This window comes from Hyperoodon ampullatus (genome assembly GCF_949752795.1).
Source record: "Hyperoodon ampullatus genome assembly, chromosome: 18".
NCBI classification, from domain to species: Eukaryota; Metazoa; Chordata; class Mammalia; order Artiodactyla; family Ziphiidae; genus Hyperoodon; species Hyperoodon ampullatus.
In genome coordinates this window covers 24,397,455-24,412,999 of record NC_136931.1, presented here as the reverse complement: position 1 = coordinate 24,412,999, position 15,545 = coordinate 24,397,455, and the positions used below count along the sequence as shown (strand labels likewise).

At 38.8% G+C, this 15,545-nt stretch overlaps 1 protein-coding gene across 1 annotated transcript in view; it reads right to left on the bottom strand.

The window, feature by feature from the left end:
* CDH8 (cadherin 8) overlaps positions 1-15,545 on the bottom strand; it is a gene marked incomplete at its 3' end in the record, with an annotated part of 356,559 nt that overhangs the window by 186,950 nt on the left and 154,064 nt on the right. The window contains exon 3 of the mRNA XM_079723723.1: positions 4,019-4,138. Coding sequence (XP_079579849.1) covers positions 4,019-4,138 — 120 coding nt within the window. The remainder of the gene's footprint in view (positions 1-4,018; positions 4,139-15,545) is intronic.

Here is a 15,545-nt window from a genome sequence, read left to right as displayed (position 1 = left end):
GATTTTATGGAGGCTTCATTATAAGGGCAGGACTGATGAAATCATTGGCCATTGGCAAGAGTCACACTCCAGCCCTTTTCTCCTCCCCAAAGGTCTGAGGGTGGGACTGAAAGTTCCAACCCTTTAATCAGAACATTGGTTCCCTAAGTCACCTGGTTAACATAACAAAAGACAGCTTTATCACTCTCACCTCTTAGGAAATTCTAAGGATTTTAGGAGCTCTGTGCCAGAAACTGGGACAAAGACCAAATATACATTTCTTGTTATAAATCAAATTAGCACAATAGCCTTTTTCTCCAATAAATGTACCTATTAACACTCCTACTATCAGTTTTTGACTAATTCACCAAGCACATGCTAATTTTATGTATTATTGTTTTAAATAAACATCACATTCTCAACATTTTCTCTTTTGTTTTTGCCATGACTTGTGGCAGCCACAGAGGCCTACTGCTTGGACTTCTTCTCAAGAAAGAACTTGCCCAAGAGTGCAGTTAGCGGACAACCTCCAGCTGAGGCATTTTTAGGATCCGTTTTAAGATTCAAGCAGAGGACCTACTCTTCCCAGACACATCCCAGCCAATGACTGTGCATGGCAGGTGATAATAAAGCCTGGTCATTTGTGGGTACCATGAGACTCCTTTTAAGAGAAATCTTTGTTCCAGGGACCTCTATGGGTTTGGCCAAGACGCTGTCAAATCTACATTGCCTTATCCTATGTCCTCTCCTCCTAACTTACATGGGTATGAGATCTGTCTGCATCACAGTGTCATGGGCTTCCCTGTCTACTTCTGTTTCATCTCTGATATGGATTGAATGTTTTTGTCCTTCTCCAGATTCATACACGGAACTGTAATCCCCACTGTGATGGTATTTGGAGGTGGGGGCTTTGAGAGGTAGATCATGAGGGTGAAGCCCTCATAAATAGTATCAGTGTTCATGTATAAAGAGGCCAGAGAGCCAGCTTGTTCTCTTTCCAAGAGGAGAGGAGAAGTCAGCCTCTGCAACCCAGAAGAGGGTCCTCACCGGAACCCAACCATGACCACCCTGATCTCAAACTTCCAGCCTCTAGAACTCTAAGAAATAACTTTCTGACTCTTCTAAGCCACCCAGTTTATTGTATTTTGTTATAGCAGCTGGAACTAAGACAGTGCTTCTTCTATCTTTCACAGTCATTAACCCCCAGCAAGTCACTTGTTTTCCTAACTCCACCTCAGAGTCTATTTCCCAGAGGACACAACTGGTACACATTGTTTGGTCATAAGGAAGGGTACTTTCTTTCCATTTACTTACAAAATAAAAAATCCAAATGCTCAATGGTCTTTGTACATTTTTTCCTATATTTTTCTAATAGAAAATATTAAAAAGTATTCTGAATCTGTTTCTGTGTTTATACACACACACATACATCCATACCAGTTTCAAATTTTTTTTAAAAAAGAGAACAAAGGCCTCAGAGATTGACAAATTTAGATTCTTTGGGAAAAACTAACACTCAGTTTTCATTTGAATACACTCAAGTGTAATTACGCACACATTTACACAATAAGGTTTACATTTCACTCACACATATTGATGTTTCAGCTAAAGAACTTAGGCTGACTTTATTGATTATTAAATTTAGTTTCTATTTCCTTCTGCATTGTGTCTGCTTCAGTTAAAAACCTCAACTTCACTCAACCAATATTTATTAAGTAACTATTATGTATATGCTTCAAGTATCATTTCTCTCCATTACATTTTCCACAATAGTACCAGAATAACTTTCTAAAATATAAGTCAGATAACTCTGTATCTGTCACATTGGAAATGATAAGGCTAAAATGAATATGTGTTGAGATAAACACTCATTATGCTAAGTAAAAATGTAAACCTTAAATGATGCCGACAATATTTAATTAAGCAAATGGCAGTATATGTCAATGAGATTTAAAATTGCCCAAATCCTCTGACTTAGTAGTGGGCTTTTATTCTCTGTACTTCATGGTAAGTTATTCTTAAGATATAAATTATTTAAATGGCATCATCATACTTCCTTGTATTTATGTTGAAAAAAAAAGTCTGTCTGCCAAAATGGATTGTGAGATACTTGTAGGCTGAGATTAGCCTTTGTGCATTTTGTCTCCTTATACTTAATTTAGCACCTGGAACATAGTGAATGCTGACTGGATGTTTGCTTGATTAATATCCATTGCTGATCCAAAGATACAAACTTAGAGTTATAAAGGAAATAAGTCCTGGGGATATAATGTTCAGCACAGTGAGTATAGTTACTAATACTGTGTTGTATATTTGAAAGTTGCAAAGAGAGTAGCTCCTAAAAGTCTGCATCGTAAGAAAAAATATATATAACTACATGTGGTGATGGATGTTAACTAGACTTATTATGATAATCACTTCACAATATATACCTATTATCGAATCTTTATGTTATACATCTGAAACTAATATATAGTTATGTGTCAATTATTTCTCACTGTAAATGGTGAACTTTTGAGATTAAAGTCAACAAATAGCCAAGGAGCAAAGGAGGAAACTATTCAATTCCCCTTGAGCAATTAACACATTTCTGTTTTGTGGAAGCCACTACACCATAACTATTGCTATGAAAAGAGAAGTTCAAAGATATCTGACAGTGGCTTTGAAATTAAGGACCTGGGTGTGCGTCCCAACTCTGGTCCCAACTCTCATTGTGACTTTGGCCAAGGAATAGGACATCTCTAGACTTTTTCTCTTCCCTCAAAATTCAGAGCTGACTACCTTCTCTACCACTTCCCCAGGGTCATCAAAGAGCACAAATGAGATGAAGTTTATGGCAGACTTCCTCTTTCACTGAGGAAGAAAATGTAATTATGCCCCTAATTAATATATTTTACAAGAGCTCTTTCCTGTTTCCAAATCTAAATTCAATTTTAAGCCATGACCTATTTATGTATAAATGTACTTTTTCCTCACTTTTAAATGCATGAGGATTTTACTCTTTGAATTAGAAAAAAGTGAGGAGAGGCTTTAAATATTTAATTTAATTAATAATTGACTTAATGGTAAGACATGGAAATTCATCTCAATATTGCTGAAAACTCATGAATCAAAGAAACAATATGTGTATGTGCCCACATGCTGAATTTTTCTATTTGGAAATCTGCAGACAAAACCACCAGATACAGAAGAAAAGTACACACAAAAGATGGTGCTATATATAATAATTTTAAAATATGCTACAAAAAACAAGATAAGTGTGACAAAATGGCTTACTCTCTTACTTCATTGTTAAAATTAAACAATAAAAGATATCTTCATTTACAAAAACTATCATTTTATGATGTTCCAAATCATTAAAAATAGTTTTTTTTGTTTTGTCTTATTTTTTAAATAACTTATTTCCTGTTTGCTAAAATCTATACCATTGGACTCAGGATACTGGTGGGGTTTAATACTGGCAATAATAATAATATCTTCATAAGACCTCTAGTGCATAGATATCAGTATCCTGTTTTACAAATGAGGAATCTAATAGCAAATGTAATAATATCCACGCATGGAATGATTAGCACATGTCGTGTACTGTAGGTTTAATATTTATTGCTTCATCTGATCTTCATCATAAGGCTATAACGAAGGTTCCACAGCACTTCACAGATGTGTGAGTTGAAACTTAGAAAGCTTTATAAATGTTACTTGCCAAGCATCATGCAGCCTGTAAGTAACTGTATTTATTCTTAAATCTGATATTTAAGTCTGCCTGCTTTATAAGCTCATTTTCCCAGGGATGAACAATGGTGCCAGGCCATCTGTTAAACAGGTGATACTCTACAAAGGATCTGCAATTCATTTTAATATGTATCAAAATGATCGTCAGGTTTGCCATGTACCTCCCATTACACAGGAACAACACATTCAAATGTTATTGATAGGCAGTGAAGTACTTAACCATAACATTTCATAATCCACATCCCAAGGAAAGTATTTTCCTGAAGCAATGACATGGTAAATAGAATTCAAAATTTAGGCCACAAACCTGTTTCAGGCTCAATGGAAAAATAAGGTTGCCCTTCCAAGATACTATAAACCAACTTCGCACTGTTTCCATAAACTGGGTCATCAGCATCGGTAGCTGTTACATTAGTGACAGACGTACCTAAAAGAAAAAAAAGAAAGAGAGAGAGAGAAAATAATAATTAACATGTTATTCTTTGCCAAGAACTAAATTTTGTCAAGCATGTTATACAGAAATCCATGTGTGGGAATAAGAAGGAAAAGAAATCATTTTAAAAATATGGAGATAAACTACTCTATCATAACTTCAATGATACACAAACCTTTTAAAAGAAAGAGTACTGCTAGGTTGGAGTACTATATAAAGATAGCTCTTTTAGAATTGGTATTATTTAAGATTCCTTTGTAGCTTTCATTTAAAGATACCTATCAGATTCATGCGGGCTTAGAGAATATGAAAAAGATACATATCAAAGAAATATGAAACATAAGGTTAATAATATGATGGATATAACATGTAGCATTTAAGTTTTGCAAAAGCACAACTGAATGTACCTGGAAAAACTGGCTGCTGAATAAAGCTGTGCAGAAATATCAAAGGAATATTTTATCCCATTTTATTTAATTCCTCAGAATATAAAATTATATTGCAACTACCAAGTAATCAGCATGTTTAGATAATTGGGCCTATGGATAACAGAATCAAAACCTTTATTTTTTCCCAGATTTTCTATTTTTATTCACTCATTCATTTAGCAATCGAACACATTCAGCTTGCCTGATACAAAATATATATATTACAACAAAATCTACACTCAAGAAGCTTACAGTTTGGTGGTGGGAGGGAAGATGAGGGAAGAGACAAATGTACTTAGACATTCAGCTGAATGCAGTAGCACCATATTTGAATCCCTCACTTAATCCAGCACAGACTGGATACGGTCAGGGACAGCTTTCTGAGAGGCATTGCATTTGAGTGGAATTATGAAAGACAGGTAGAGTTTAACCAGGAGAAGAAAAGCAGGGGAGGAATTCTAAACAAAAGTCAAGCATAAGTAAAAGCAAAATAGTCTGAGAGACTGAGGGAAATTCTGGGAATTGCTGAAAGTGGGGAGAAATTGGAGAAGTCTGGTGTGGTAACAGAATCATGTTCTGTGAGGGCAGGGTCAATGTCTTCCTCACCCAGTAAGCGTCAGACATATAATTATCGAACATATATTTGCTAATTGAATTAATGGACGAATGAATAAATTATCTGATGATTTCATGACCAATGGTAGGTAGGTATCACAAATGAGTTTCCTAGAAATAGATTCTAAGATGAAGATTTCTTGAATTTTTACTGAAGAGTCTCTTCGATCAACATCTGTGGGAAAGTGAAAAGGGCAAGTCTGAGCAGAAGGAATACTTGGGCAATGATGCAGTTACAACACAGACCTCAGTGGTCTCCCCTCTGGAGCTGGGATAGTCATTGAGGAGATCCATCCAGGACTTTAAACTCTGGCACTGAACAGTTATTGGCTGTGGGAACCTCCCTGAGAATGGAGGCTTGGCCCTGGTCCAGGGAGCTATCTTCAGCTGAGGGATCATCAGCCCTGAGCTGTCAATTGTCAACACTCCCAGCAGCTTAGGGAAGAGTGTTTTAAACCTGAAGGGAGTTGAGGGTGGATCTGAGCAGCATTTCTCTACGTTTGCTGAAACAATGTAGAGCCTTTGCAAAATCTTGCCAATCGAAATCTTTCTGAAGTGTTTTGAATTACAGTCACTACAGAGGACAATGTAATGATATTTGTCAAGCAGTTGATTGTCCTGTAAAATTGGAATTTTTACTCAGAATGATGATTCAGAGGTGCTACAAAAGTCTACAGTCAGAAATATAAAAATGTTCTGAATGTCAGTTGTGTAATACATTCCACCAGATACTGGGAACGGTATCAAAAAAATAATAAAGACTCACTTTCACAGGTAGCTCATCAACGAGCTGGTGAAATGAGGACATGAAAGTACAGTATTTGCAGTTATTTGAATATTGTGTGGGATGGAGAAGAAATGGAGGAAAAACATTCCAGGTGACAGGAGGATAATAAGATAAAAGTGACTAGATTGTTCTAGGAGGAGAGATGTCTGGAAAAGCCAGCCATTAAAGCTAAGGTTGGAGATGCGAGCTGAGAACAAAATACAAGGGCACGTGAATGTCAAGATGGGGAGAGTTGGCTTTATCCTGTAGGAAAGAGAGAAAATATATCAGTTAGGGATCAACCCTAGGTAGGAGGCTCCTCCATTAGTGCTCCCAGATTCAGTTGGAGGCAGAGTTGTAGAAGATTAGGTAATCAGATGAGTTATGCGGTTTACAGCAATAGTCCAGTTAAGAGGTGACAAAACATTGACACTGGGTAATGACAATAAATATGGGTCTCAACACTTATTTTCTTGTTTTGGTCCTTGCATTAAGTTTATCTAAAATGTTCAACTGGGGGTAAGCTGAGTAAGAGATTTTAAAAAATGAATCGCGAGAAAAGATTCAAGAATTACTGAAAGAAGTGAGCTCAGAGACTGATCAGAAAGGGTGAACTCTTCCATGCGGAAGACCACGCAATAACTTTTTTGTTTTCCTCTGTTTTGTTGTGTATTTATTTAGATTTCTTTTAGGAGAAATCATCTTCCCCCATTATGAAGTAACACATTATCAGGAAAATAAAGTCAAGCTGTATAGTCTGTATCATGCTAAGTTAGTCAGTGTGAGCATTTTGTACCAGGCTCTGTTTAGACTGGAAAAAGGAGAAGTGACAAAGTAAAAACTTTCTGTCATCAACAAATTTACCTTCTAGTGAGGGACTCTAAAATTAAGAAATGTCTTCACAGAGAAAAAAATAAATAAATCTAGATAGTGTCTGAACAATGACAGGATCCCTGCATATATTTGTGGGGTGAGTGTATTTGGGCAGAGTAGCGTGGGGTTAATAGTTTCACAGATGGAATAGTTCCATGTGGAATGTTCTCAAACAAGCACCTCTTTCTCTTTGGACCAACCACTTAACTTGTCTTAGCCCCAGATTTCAAATCTACAATGAATATTAGAGTTACTGTGAGGGTCAAGCAAAATAATATATGTAGGGGCTAGAACAGAAATTACCACATGCTAAGCCTGTGAGTATCACCCTCTGCTCACGGATTAGAATCTAGCTTTGAAAAATATTTAGATCCCTAGGGTTCCTTTCAGATCTGTGGGATGGCAATACAGGGATGAGGGTGGGATACTTATTAAAGTCTTCTCAGGCAATCTGATGTAAAGCCACAGTTCAGAACAGCTGGAGTGGGCACCAGACTTTTAAAATTTTAACTTCACTCTTCTCCATAGAAGTATTAATTTCTACCCTGATTACCGTGAAGAACTTTTGCTCAGATTTGTATATAAAATGAAGGAACTTTTAAACCACTCCTACTTCATAAACAGTCATGGAGATTATTTCTTATTAAATAGAAGTTGGGGATAGTTCCTTGAGAATTTACTGTTACAAGACTGATGAAGATTACATGTATTTTCATTAGTTAGTATAAATTTATATTATCTTATTATGAGAGGACTCCTATCACATTACCTAACATTGAGGCAAGAGTAGGGGACCATTTTCTCCATCATTTATACGCTCTGCTCTGTGATTCAGTTTTTTCACATACAAAAACAATAGTTTTTATTCTTCAAAGTTTTGTATGAGGATCAAATGAGATACTAGTAAGTAGAGAGCAGTGGCTCAGAAGATAAATTTGAAGTCAAACTGTCTCTAATCAGAACACCTGTTTTATATTCCATCCTCAACTTTTACTAGTTCTGTGTCCTTGGCCAAGTAACACAATTTTTCTAAGCTTGGATTCCTTAACCTGTAAGAAAGGAAGGTGATAGTAATTGTTATATCCTAGGTTTATTGAGTTAATTAAATATAATAATCTATGCAAACAGTATAGAAGAGTTATTTACACAATATTTCTGAGAGCTTATTGTCACTATAATTACATGTACATTATGTGTACGTACATGAGAGAATAATAAACTAGTCTTTTACAATTTTAAGTGGTGGTGGATGTTGTAATTTATAATTAAGTGTAGTCCTGCATAGTCGTTATAATAGTAGCTCATTTCCACTGGAGAGGATGCGGAGAAAAGGGAACCCTCCTACACTGTTGGTGGGAACGTAAGTTGGTGCAGCCACTGTGGAAGAAAGTATGGAGGTTCCTTGGAAAACTAAAAATAGAATCACCACATGATCCAGCAATCCCACTCCTGGGCGTATATCCAGACAAAACTGTAATTCAAAAAGAGGCATGCACCCCTATGTTCCTAGCAGCACTATTCACAATAACCAAGACATGGAAACAATCTACATGTCCGTCGACAGAGGAATGGATAAAGAAGATGTGGTACATATATAACAATGGAATACTACTCAGCCATAAAAAAGAATGAAATAATGCCATTTGTAGCAACACGGATACAACTATAGATTATAATACTAACTCAGGTAAGTCAGAAAGAGAAAGACAAATACCATATGATACCACTTATACGTGGAATCTAAAATATGACACAAATGAACCTATCTATGAAACAGAATCAGGGACATAGAGAATAGACTGGTGGTTGTCAAGGGGGAGGAGGGTGGGAGAAGCATGGATTGGGAGTTTGGGATTAGCAGACGCAAACTATTATATACAGAATGGATAAAAAACGAAGTCCTCCTGTATAGCACAGGGAACTATATTCAATATCCTGGGATAAACCATAATGGAAAAGAAAGAAATAATAGCTCATTTCCTTAACTTTGGAAGAGGAAACACAAAAAGGTATTCTCAAATGTAACAATATGTTCTTGTCTTTAATAAGAAAGTGACTTAGAAAGCACACACACACACACACACACACAAATCTCACATTCTCCCATCCAGTCAATTCCATGTCAATTTGCTCTGTGGTATAAAATTGCTGTGGGTTCAAAAATACAATGAATTTTGATGTAGCCAGCACAAGACCAGGCACTGGACACATCCTCAATACAAGTTTCTCAATGTTATTTGAGTGAATATCTCCCATATTTGAGTGTCATATCTCCCTGTCCATGCAAATCCCACATGCTTCCCAAGAAGAACCACTGGGCTGGGGTCTGTAACAAAGCTAAGACAAGCTTTTACCCACATCCTCCTCCAGGATATTTCTGCCTGTTATCTGGCTTCCCAGGAAATCTGCATCCTTCAACTTCAGACACCTGGAAATGAAAAGGCAGCACTACTTTCCGTCAAGGATGATATTTCTCCTAATACTGATTCAAGACTGTTGATGTACCTGTACACTGGAATAAATGTGTGCAGAGGTTTTGTGGATGCATTTGTCAAGTGATTACCCAGAGGGGGGAAAATGGATGCTTTGAGGTTAATCTTACGGCAGAAAAGATTTCTAGTCAAGCTGCGGTATAGGCTTCTCCATGGAAATGCATGCAGAATGCAGACCACAGAGGCAAATTGAAAAGTGTAAACCTTGCGGGATAATGTTTCTTCAAAGTGGCAAGTGTTGGTGTGTGATAAATAGGACCCTGAGTAATACCCAGGAAATATAACAACAGGATTCTCTGTTTGTGTTTTCATTTGGAACTGTTTTTGTCCCTTTGTCGAGGATACAAGAGACTCATTTAGCTAGTGACTATAAACTTGACACTGTGCCATTTCTCCAAGAAAGCCCCTATTATAATCCAACTTGATGCTGATACTAATTATAATAATATAGCTGTTGTATTTCCAGCTGTTGTCAACAAAAATGATCCCTGTCACCACAATTCATCCTGCTAGTATCAAGTCAAGTGTGAACATGTCAACTCCAAGGTGAATTCTGCTTTTAATAAACCCATTTTTCTGCATTTAGCTTCTTGGTTAAGTGCAATTTGCCAAAGTGCTGCTTGGATTTTAATTAACAGAGGGCTCCAGTATCATTTGCCTCTTTCCACACCTGAAAGTCCCCTCCCATTAGCAGCAGAACCGACACATCTGCCCCCTATAATGACAGCAAACACTACAAGAAAAATTAACCATCAAAAATTTTACACTGTCAGATTAGAGGTTCCAGTTTGCTGACAATCTAAGATGAAAGGTCTTCGGGAAAATAAGATGTTGGGATTTGGGTAGGGCAGCTCTGTTAGCTAGGCTCTACTTCTTTATGAGCAAGACAGCACACCAATTCTGCACATTACTCAGAAAGAAAAAATGCTGGTGCTGACACCCTAAGCAGAAAAACAAAGGTTTGGTGCAGCGTGAAAATGTGCACACTGGAAAAGCTAAAACTCTTACGATAAGAAGAACACAAACCCCATTTGCAAAGACTCATTTGCAATACATTTTCAGAGAGTAAGCATTTCAATAGCAGGTGAAAAAATAAAACAGCAGAACCTTTGCAATAGCTGAAATTCAGAAAGATATGCATTATTGGCCCTCCTAATATCATCTTCCAACTTTGATTTGACCTTTTGGCTACTCTGATCCAAGTTCAGTATGTACAATACCAAGAAAGAGCGTCTGGCTTCATCATCTGAAAACATGTTACTTAAACATTCAGATTTTCCAAAGATCATAGGCCCAACAGGTCACAGCAACCGATGCAAATGCTTTCATTATTTTAATAAAAATAAACCCTCAACCCATCTTCCCTCATCCTCCTTATTAATTCCCCCGAGTAGTAGGCAATACAAGACGTAATGGGGAACAAGTGTTGCTAATGACAACCCTTTTTGGTTGTTGAATAGCAGGGCAATAATTTCATAATACCTGTGTAACTTGTTGACTTACTAGAAGCTGAAGCATCTGGCCCTGGATGTTTTAAACGTGTCATGCGAAATCCATTTTTTTTTTTTTTTTAACTTTTATCGAACCATGCTCTGGGGTTCTTCTTTACATGACTGGCATGCACTCCTAGAGGTTTCTTTGGTTTGTTTGTTGTGCACCCTGTACCCCACCCCCAATTACAACACAGCACAGACCTAGTGTGCTTAAGAAAAAATCTGAGGGGAGAGAGGGGGAAGATGGCGGAAGGGGAAGATGGCGGAAGAGTAAGACGCGGAGATCACCTTCCTCCCCACAGATACATCAGAAATACATCTACACGTGGAACGACTCCTACAGAACACCTACTGAACGCTGGCAGAAGACCTCAGACCTCCCAAAAGTCAAGAAACTCCCCACGTACCTGGGTAGGGCAAAAGAAAAAAGAATAAACAGAGACAAAAGGAGAGGGACGGGACCTGCACCAGTGGGAGGGAGCCGTGAAGGAGGAAAGGTTTCCGCACACCAGAAGCCCCTTCGCGGGCGGAGACTGCGGGTAGCGGAGGGGGGAAGCTTCAGAGCTGCGGAGGAGAGCACAGCAACAGGGGTGCAGAGGGCAAAGCGGAGAGATTCCCGCACAGAGGATCGGTGCCGACCAGCACTCACCAGCCAGAGAGGCTTGTCTGCTCACCCTCCGGCGTGGGCGGGGCTGGGAGCTGAGTCTCCGACTTCGGTCAGAGCGCAGGGAGAGGACTGGGGTTGGCGCGTGAACACAGCCTGAAGGGGTTAGTGCACCACGGCTAGCCGGGAGGGAGTCCGGGAAAAAGTCTGGACCTGCCGAAAAGGCAAGAGACTTTTTCTTCCCTCTTTCTTTCTTGGTGCGAGAGGAGAGGGGATTAAGAGCGCTCCTTAAAGGGGCTCCAGAGACGGGCGCGAGCCGCGGCTAACAGCGCGGACCCCAGAGACGGGCATGAGACGCTAAGGCTGCTGCTGCCGCCACCAAGAAGCCTGTGTGCGAGCACAGGTCACTCTCCACACTTCCCTTCCGGGGAGCCTGGGGAGCCCGCCACTGCCAGGGTCCCAGGGTCCAGGCACAACTTCCCCGGGAGAACGCACGGCGCGCCTCACGCTGGTGCAACGTCACGCCGGCCTCTGCCGCCGCAGGCACGCCCCACACTCCATGCCCCTCCCTCCCCCAGGCCTGAGTGAGCCAGAGTCCCTGAATCAGCGGCTCCTTTAACCCCGACCTGTCTGAGCGAAGAACAGACGCCCTCTGGCGACCTACACGGAGAGGCGGGGCCAAATCCAAAGCTGAACCCCGGGAGCTGTGCGAACAAAGAAGAGAAAGGGAAATCTCTCCCGGCAGCCTCAGGAGCATAGGATTAAATCTCCACAATCAACTTGATGTACCTGCATCTGTGGAATACCTAAATAGACAACAAATCAACCCAAATTGAGGAGGTGGACTTTGAGAGCAAGATTTATTATTTTTTCCCCTTTTCCTCTTTTTGTGAGTGTGTATGTGTATGCTTCTGTGTGAGATTTTGTCTGTATAGCTTTGCTTTCACCATTTGTCCTAGGGTTCAATCCGTCTATTTTTTGTTTTTTACTTAAAAAAATTTTTTTTTCTTAATAACTATATTTTTATTTTAATAACTTTATTTTATTTTACCTTTCTTTTCTTTTCTTTTATCCTCTTTCTTTCTTTCTACTTTTTCTCCCTTTTATTCTGAGCCGTGTGGGTGAAAGGCTCTTGGTGCTGCAGCCAGGAGTCAGTGCTATGCCTCTGAGGTAGGAGAGCCAACTTCAGGACACGGGTCCACAAGAGACCTACCAGCTCCACATAATATCAAACGGCAAAAATCTCTCAGAGATCTCCATCTCAACACCAAGACCCAGCTTCACTCAACGACCAGCAAGCTACAGTGCTGGACACCCTATGCCAAACAACTAGCAAGACAGGAACACAACCCCACCCATTAGCAGAGAGGCTTCCTAAAATCATAATAAGGCCACAGACACCCCAAAACACACCACCAGACGTGGACCTGCCCACCAAAAAGACAAGATCCAGCCTCATCCACCAGAACATAGGCACTAGTCCCCTCAACCAGGAAGCCTACAAAACCCACTGAACCAACCTGAGCCACTGGTAACAGACACCAAAAACAACGGGAACTACGAACCTGCAGGCTTCAAAAAGGAGACCCCAAACACAGTAAGATAAGCAAAAGGAGAAGGCAGAAAAACACACAGCAGATGAAGGAGCAAGGTAAAAACCCACCAGACCTAACAAACAAAGAGGAAACAGGCAGTCTACCTGAAAAAGAATTCAGAATAATGATAGTAAAGATGATCCAAAATCTTGGAAATACAATAGAGAGAATGCAAGAAACATTTAACAAGGACCTAGAAGAACTAAAAGGAAACAAGCAAAGATGAACAACACAATAATTGAAATTAAAAATACTCTAGAAGGGATCAATAGCAGAATAACTAAGGCAGAAGAACGGATAAGTGACGTAGAAGATAAAATAGTGGAAATAACTACTACAGAGCAGAATAAAGAAAAAAACAATGAAAAGAACTGAGGACAGTCTCAGAGACCTCTGGGACAACATTAAATGCACCAACGTTCGAATTATAGGGGTTCCAGAAGAAGAAGAGAAAAAGAAAGGGACTGAGAAAATATTTGAAGAGATTATAGTTGAAAACTTCCCTAATATGGGAAAGGAAATAGTTAATCAAGTCCAGGAAGCACAGAGAGTCCCATACAGGAAAAATCCAAGGAAAAACACGCCAAGACACATATTAATCAAACTGTCAAAAATTAAATACAAAGAAAACATATTAAAAGCAGCAAGGGGAAAACAACAAATAACACACAAAGGAATCCCCATAAGGTTAACAGCTGATCTTTCAGCAGAAACTCTGAAAGCCAGAAGGGACTGGCAGCCCATATTTAAAGTGATGAAGGAGAAAACCTGCAACCAAGATTACTCTACCCAGCAAGGATCTCATTCAGATTTGATGGAGAAATTAAAACCTTTACAGAGAAGCAACAGTTGAGAGAGTTCAGCACCACAAAACCAGCTTTACAACAAATGCTAAAGGATCTTCTCTAGGCAAGAAACACAAGAGAAGGAAAAGACCTACAATAACAAACCCAAACAATTAAGAAAATGGGAATAGGAACATACATATCGATAATTACCTTATATGTAAATGGATTAAATGCTCCCACCAAAAGACACAGACTGACTGAATGGATACAAAAACAAGACCCATATATATGCTGTCTACAAGAGACCCACTTCAGACCTAGAGACACATACAGACTGAAAGTGAGGGGATGGAAGAAGATATTCCATGCAAATGGAAACCAAAAGAAAGCTGGAGTAGCAATTCTCATATCAGACAAAACAGATTTTAAAATAAAGACTATTAGAAGAGACAAAGAAGGACACTACATAATGATCAAGGGACCAATCCAAGAAGAGGATATAACAATTTTAAATATTTATGCACCCAACATAGGCGCACCTCAATACATAAGGCAAGTACTAACAGCCATAAAAGGGGAAATCGACAGTAACACATTCATAGTAGGGGACTTTAACACCCCACTTTCACCAATGGACAGATCATCCAAAATGAAAATAAATAAGGAAACACAAGCTTTAAAGGATACATTAAACAAGATGGACTTAATTGATATTTATAGGACATTCCATCCAAAAACAACAGAATACACATTTTTCTCAAGTGCTCATGGAACATTCTCCAGGATAGATCATATATTGGGTCACAAATAAAGCCTTGGTAAATTTAAGAAAACTGAAATTGTATCAAGTATCTTTTCCGACCACAATGCTACAAGACTAGATATCAATTACAGGAAAAGATCTGTAAAAAATACAAACACATGGAGGCTAAACAATACACTACTTAATAACCAAGTGATCACTGAAGAAATCAAAGAGGAAATCAAAAAATACCTAGAAACAAATGACAATGGAGACACGACGACCCAAAACCAATGGGATGCTGCAAAAGCAGTTCTAAGAGGGAAGTTTATAGCAATACAATCCTACCTTAAGAAACAGGAAACATCTCGAATAAACAACTTAACCTTGCACCTAAAGCAATTAGAGAAAGAAGAACAACAAAAAAAAACAAAGTTAGCAGAAGGAAAGAAATCATAAAGGTCAGATCAGAAATAAATGAAAAAGAAATGAAGGAAACGATGGCAAAGATCAACAAAACTAAAAGCTGGTTCTTTGAGAAGATAAACAAAATTGATAAACCATTAGCCAGACTCATCAAGAAAAAAAGGGAGAAGACTCAAATCAATAGAATTAGAATTGAAAAAGGAGAAGTAACAACTGACACTGCAGAAATACAAAAGATCATGAGAGATTACTACAAGCAACTCTATGCCAATAAAATGGACAACCTGGTGAAATGGACAAATTCTTAGAAATGCACAACCTGCCAAGACTGAATCAGGAAGAAATAGAAAATATGAACAGACCAATCACAAGCACTGAAATTGAAACTGTGATTTAAAATCTTCCAACAAACACAAGCCCAGGACCAGACGGCTTCACAGGCAAATTCTATCAAACATTTAGAGAAGAGCTAACACCTATCCTTCTCAAACTCTTCCAAAATATAGCAGAAGGAGGAATACTCCCAAACTCATTCTACGAGGCCACCATCACCCTGATACCAAAACCAGACAAAGATGT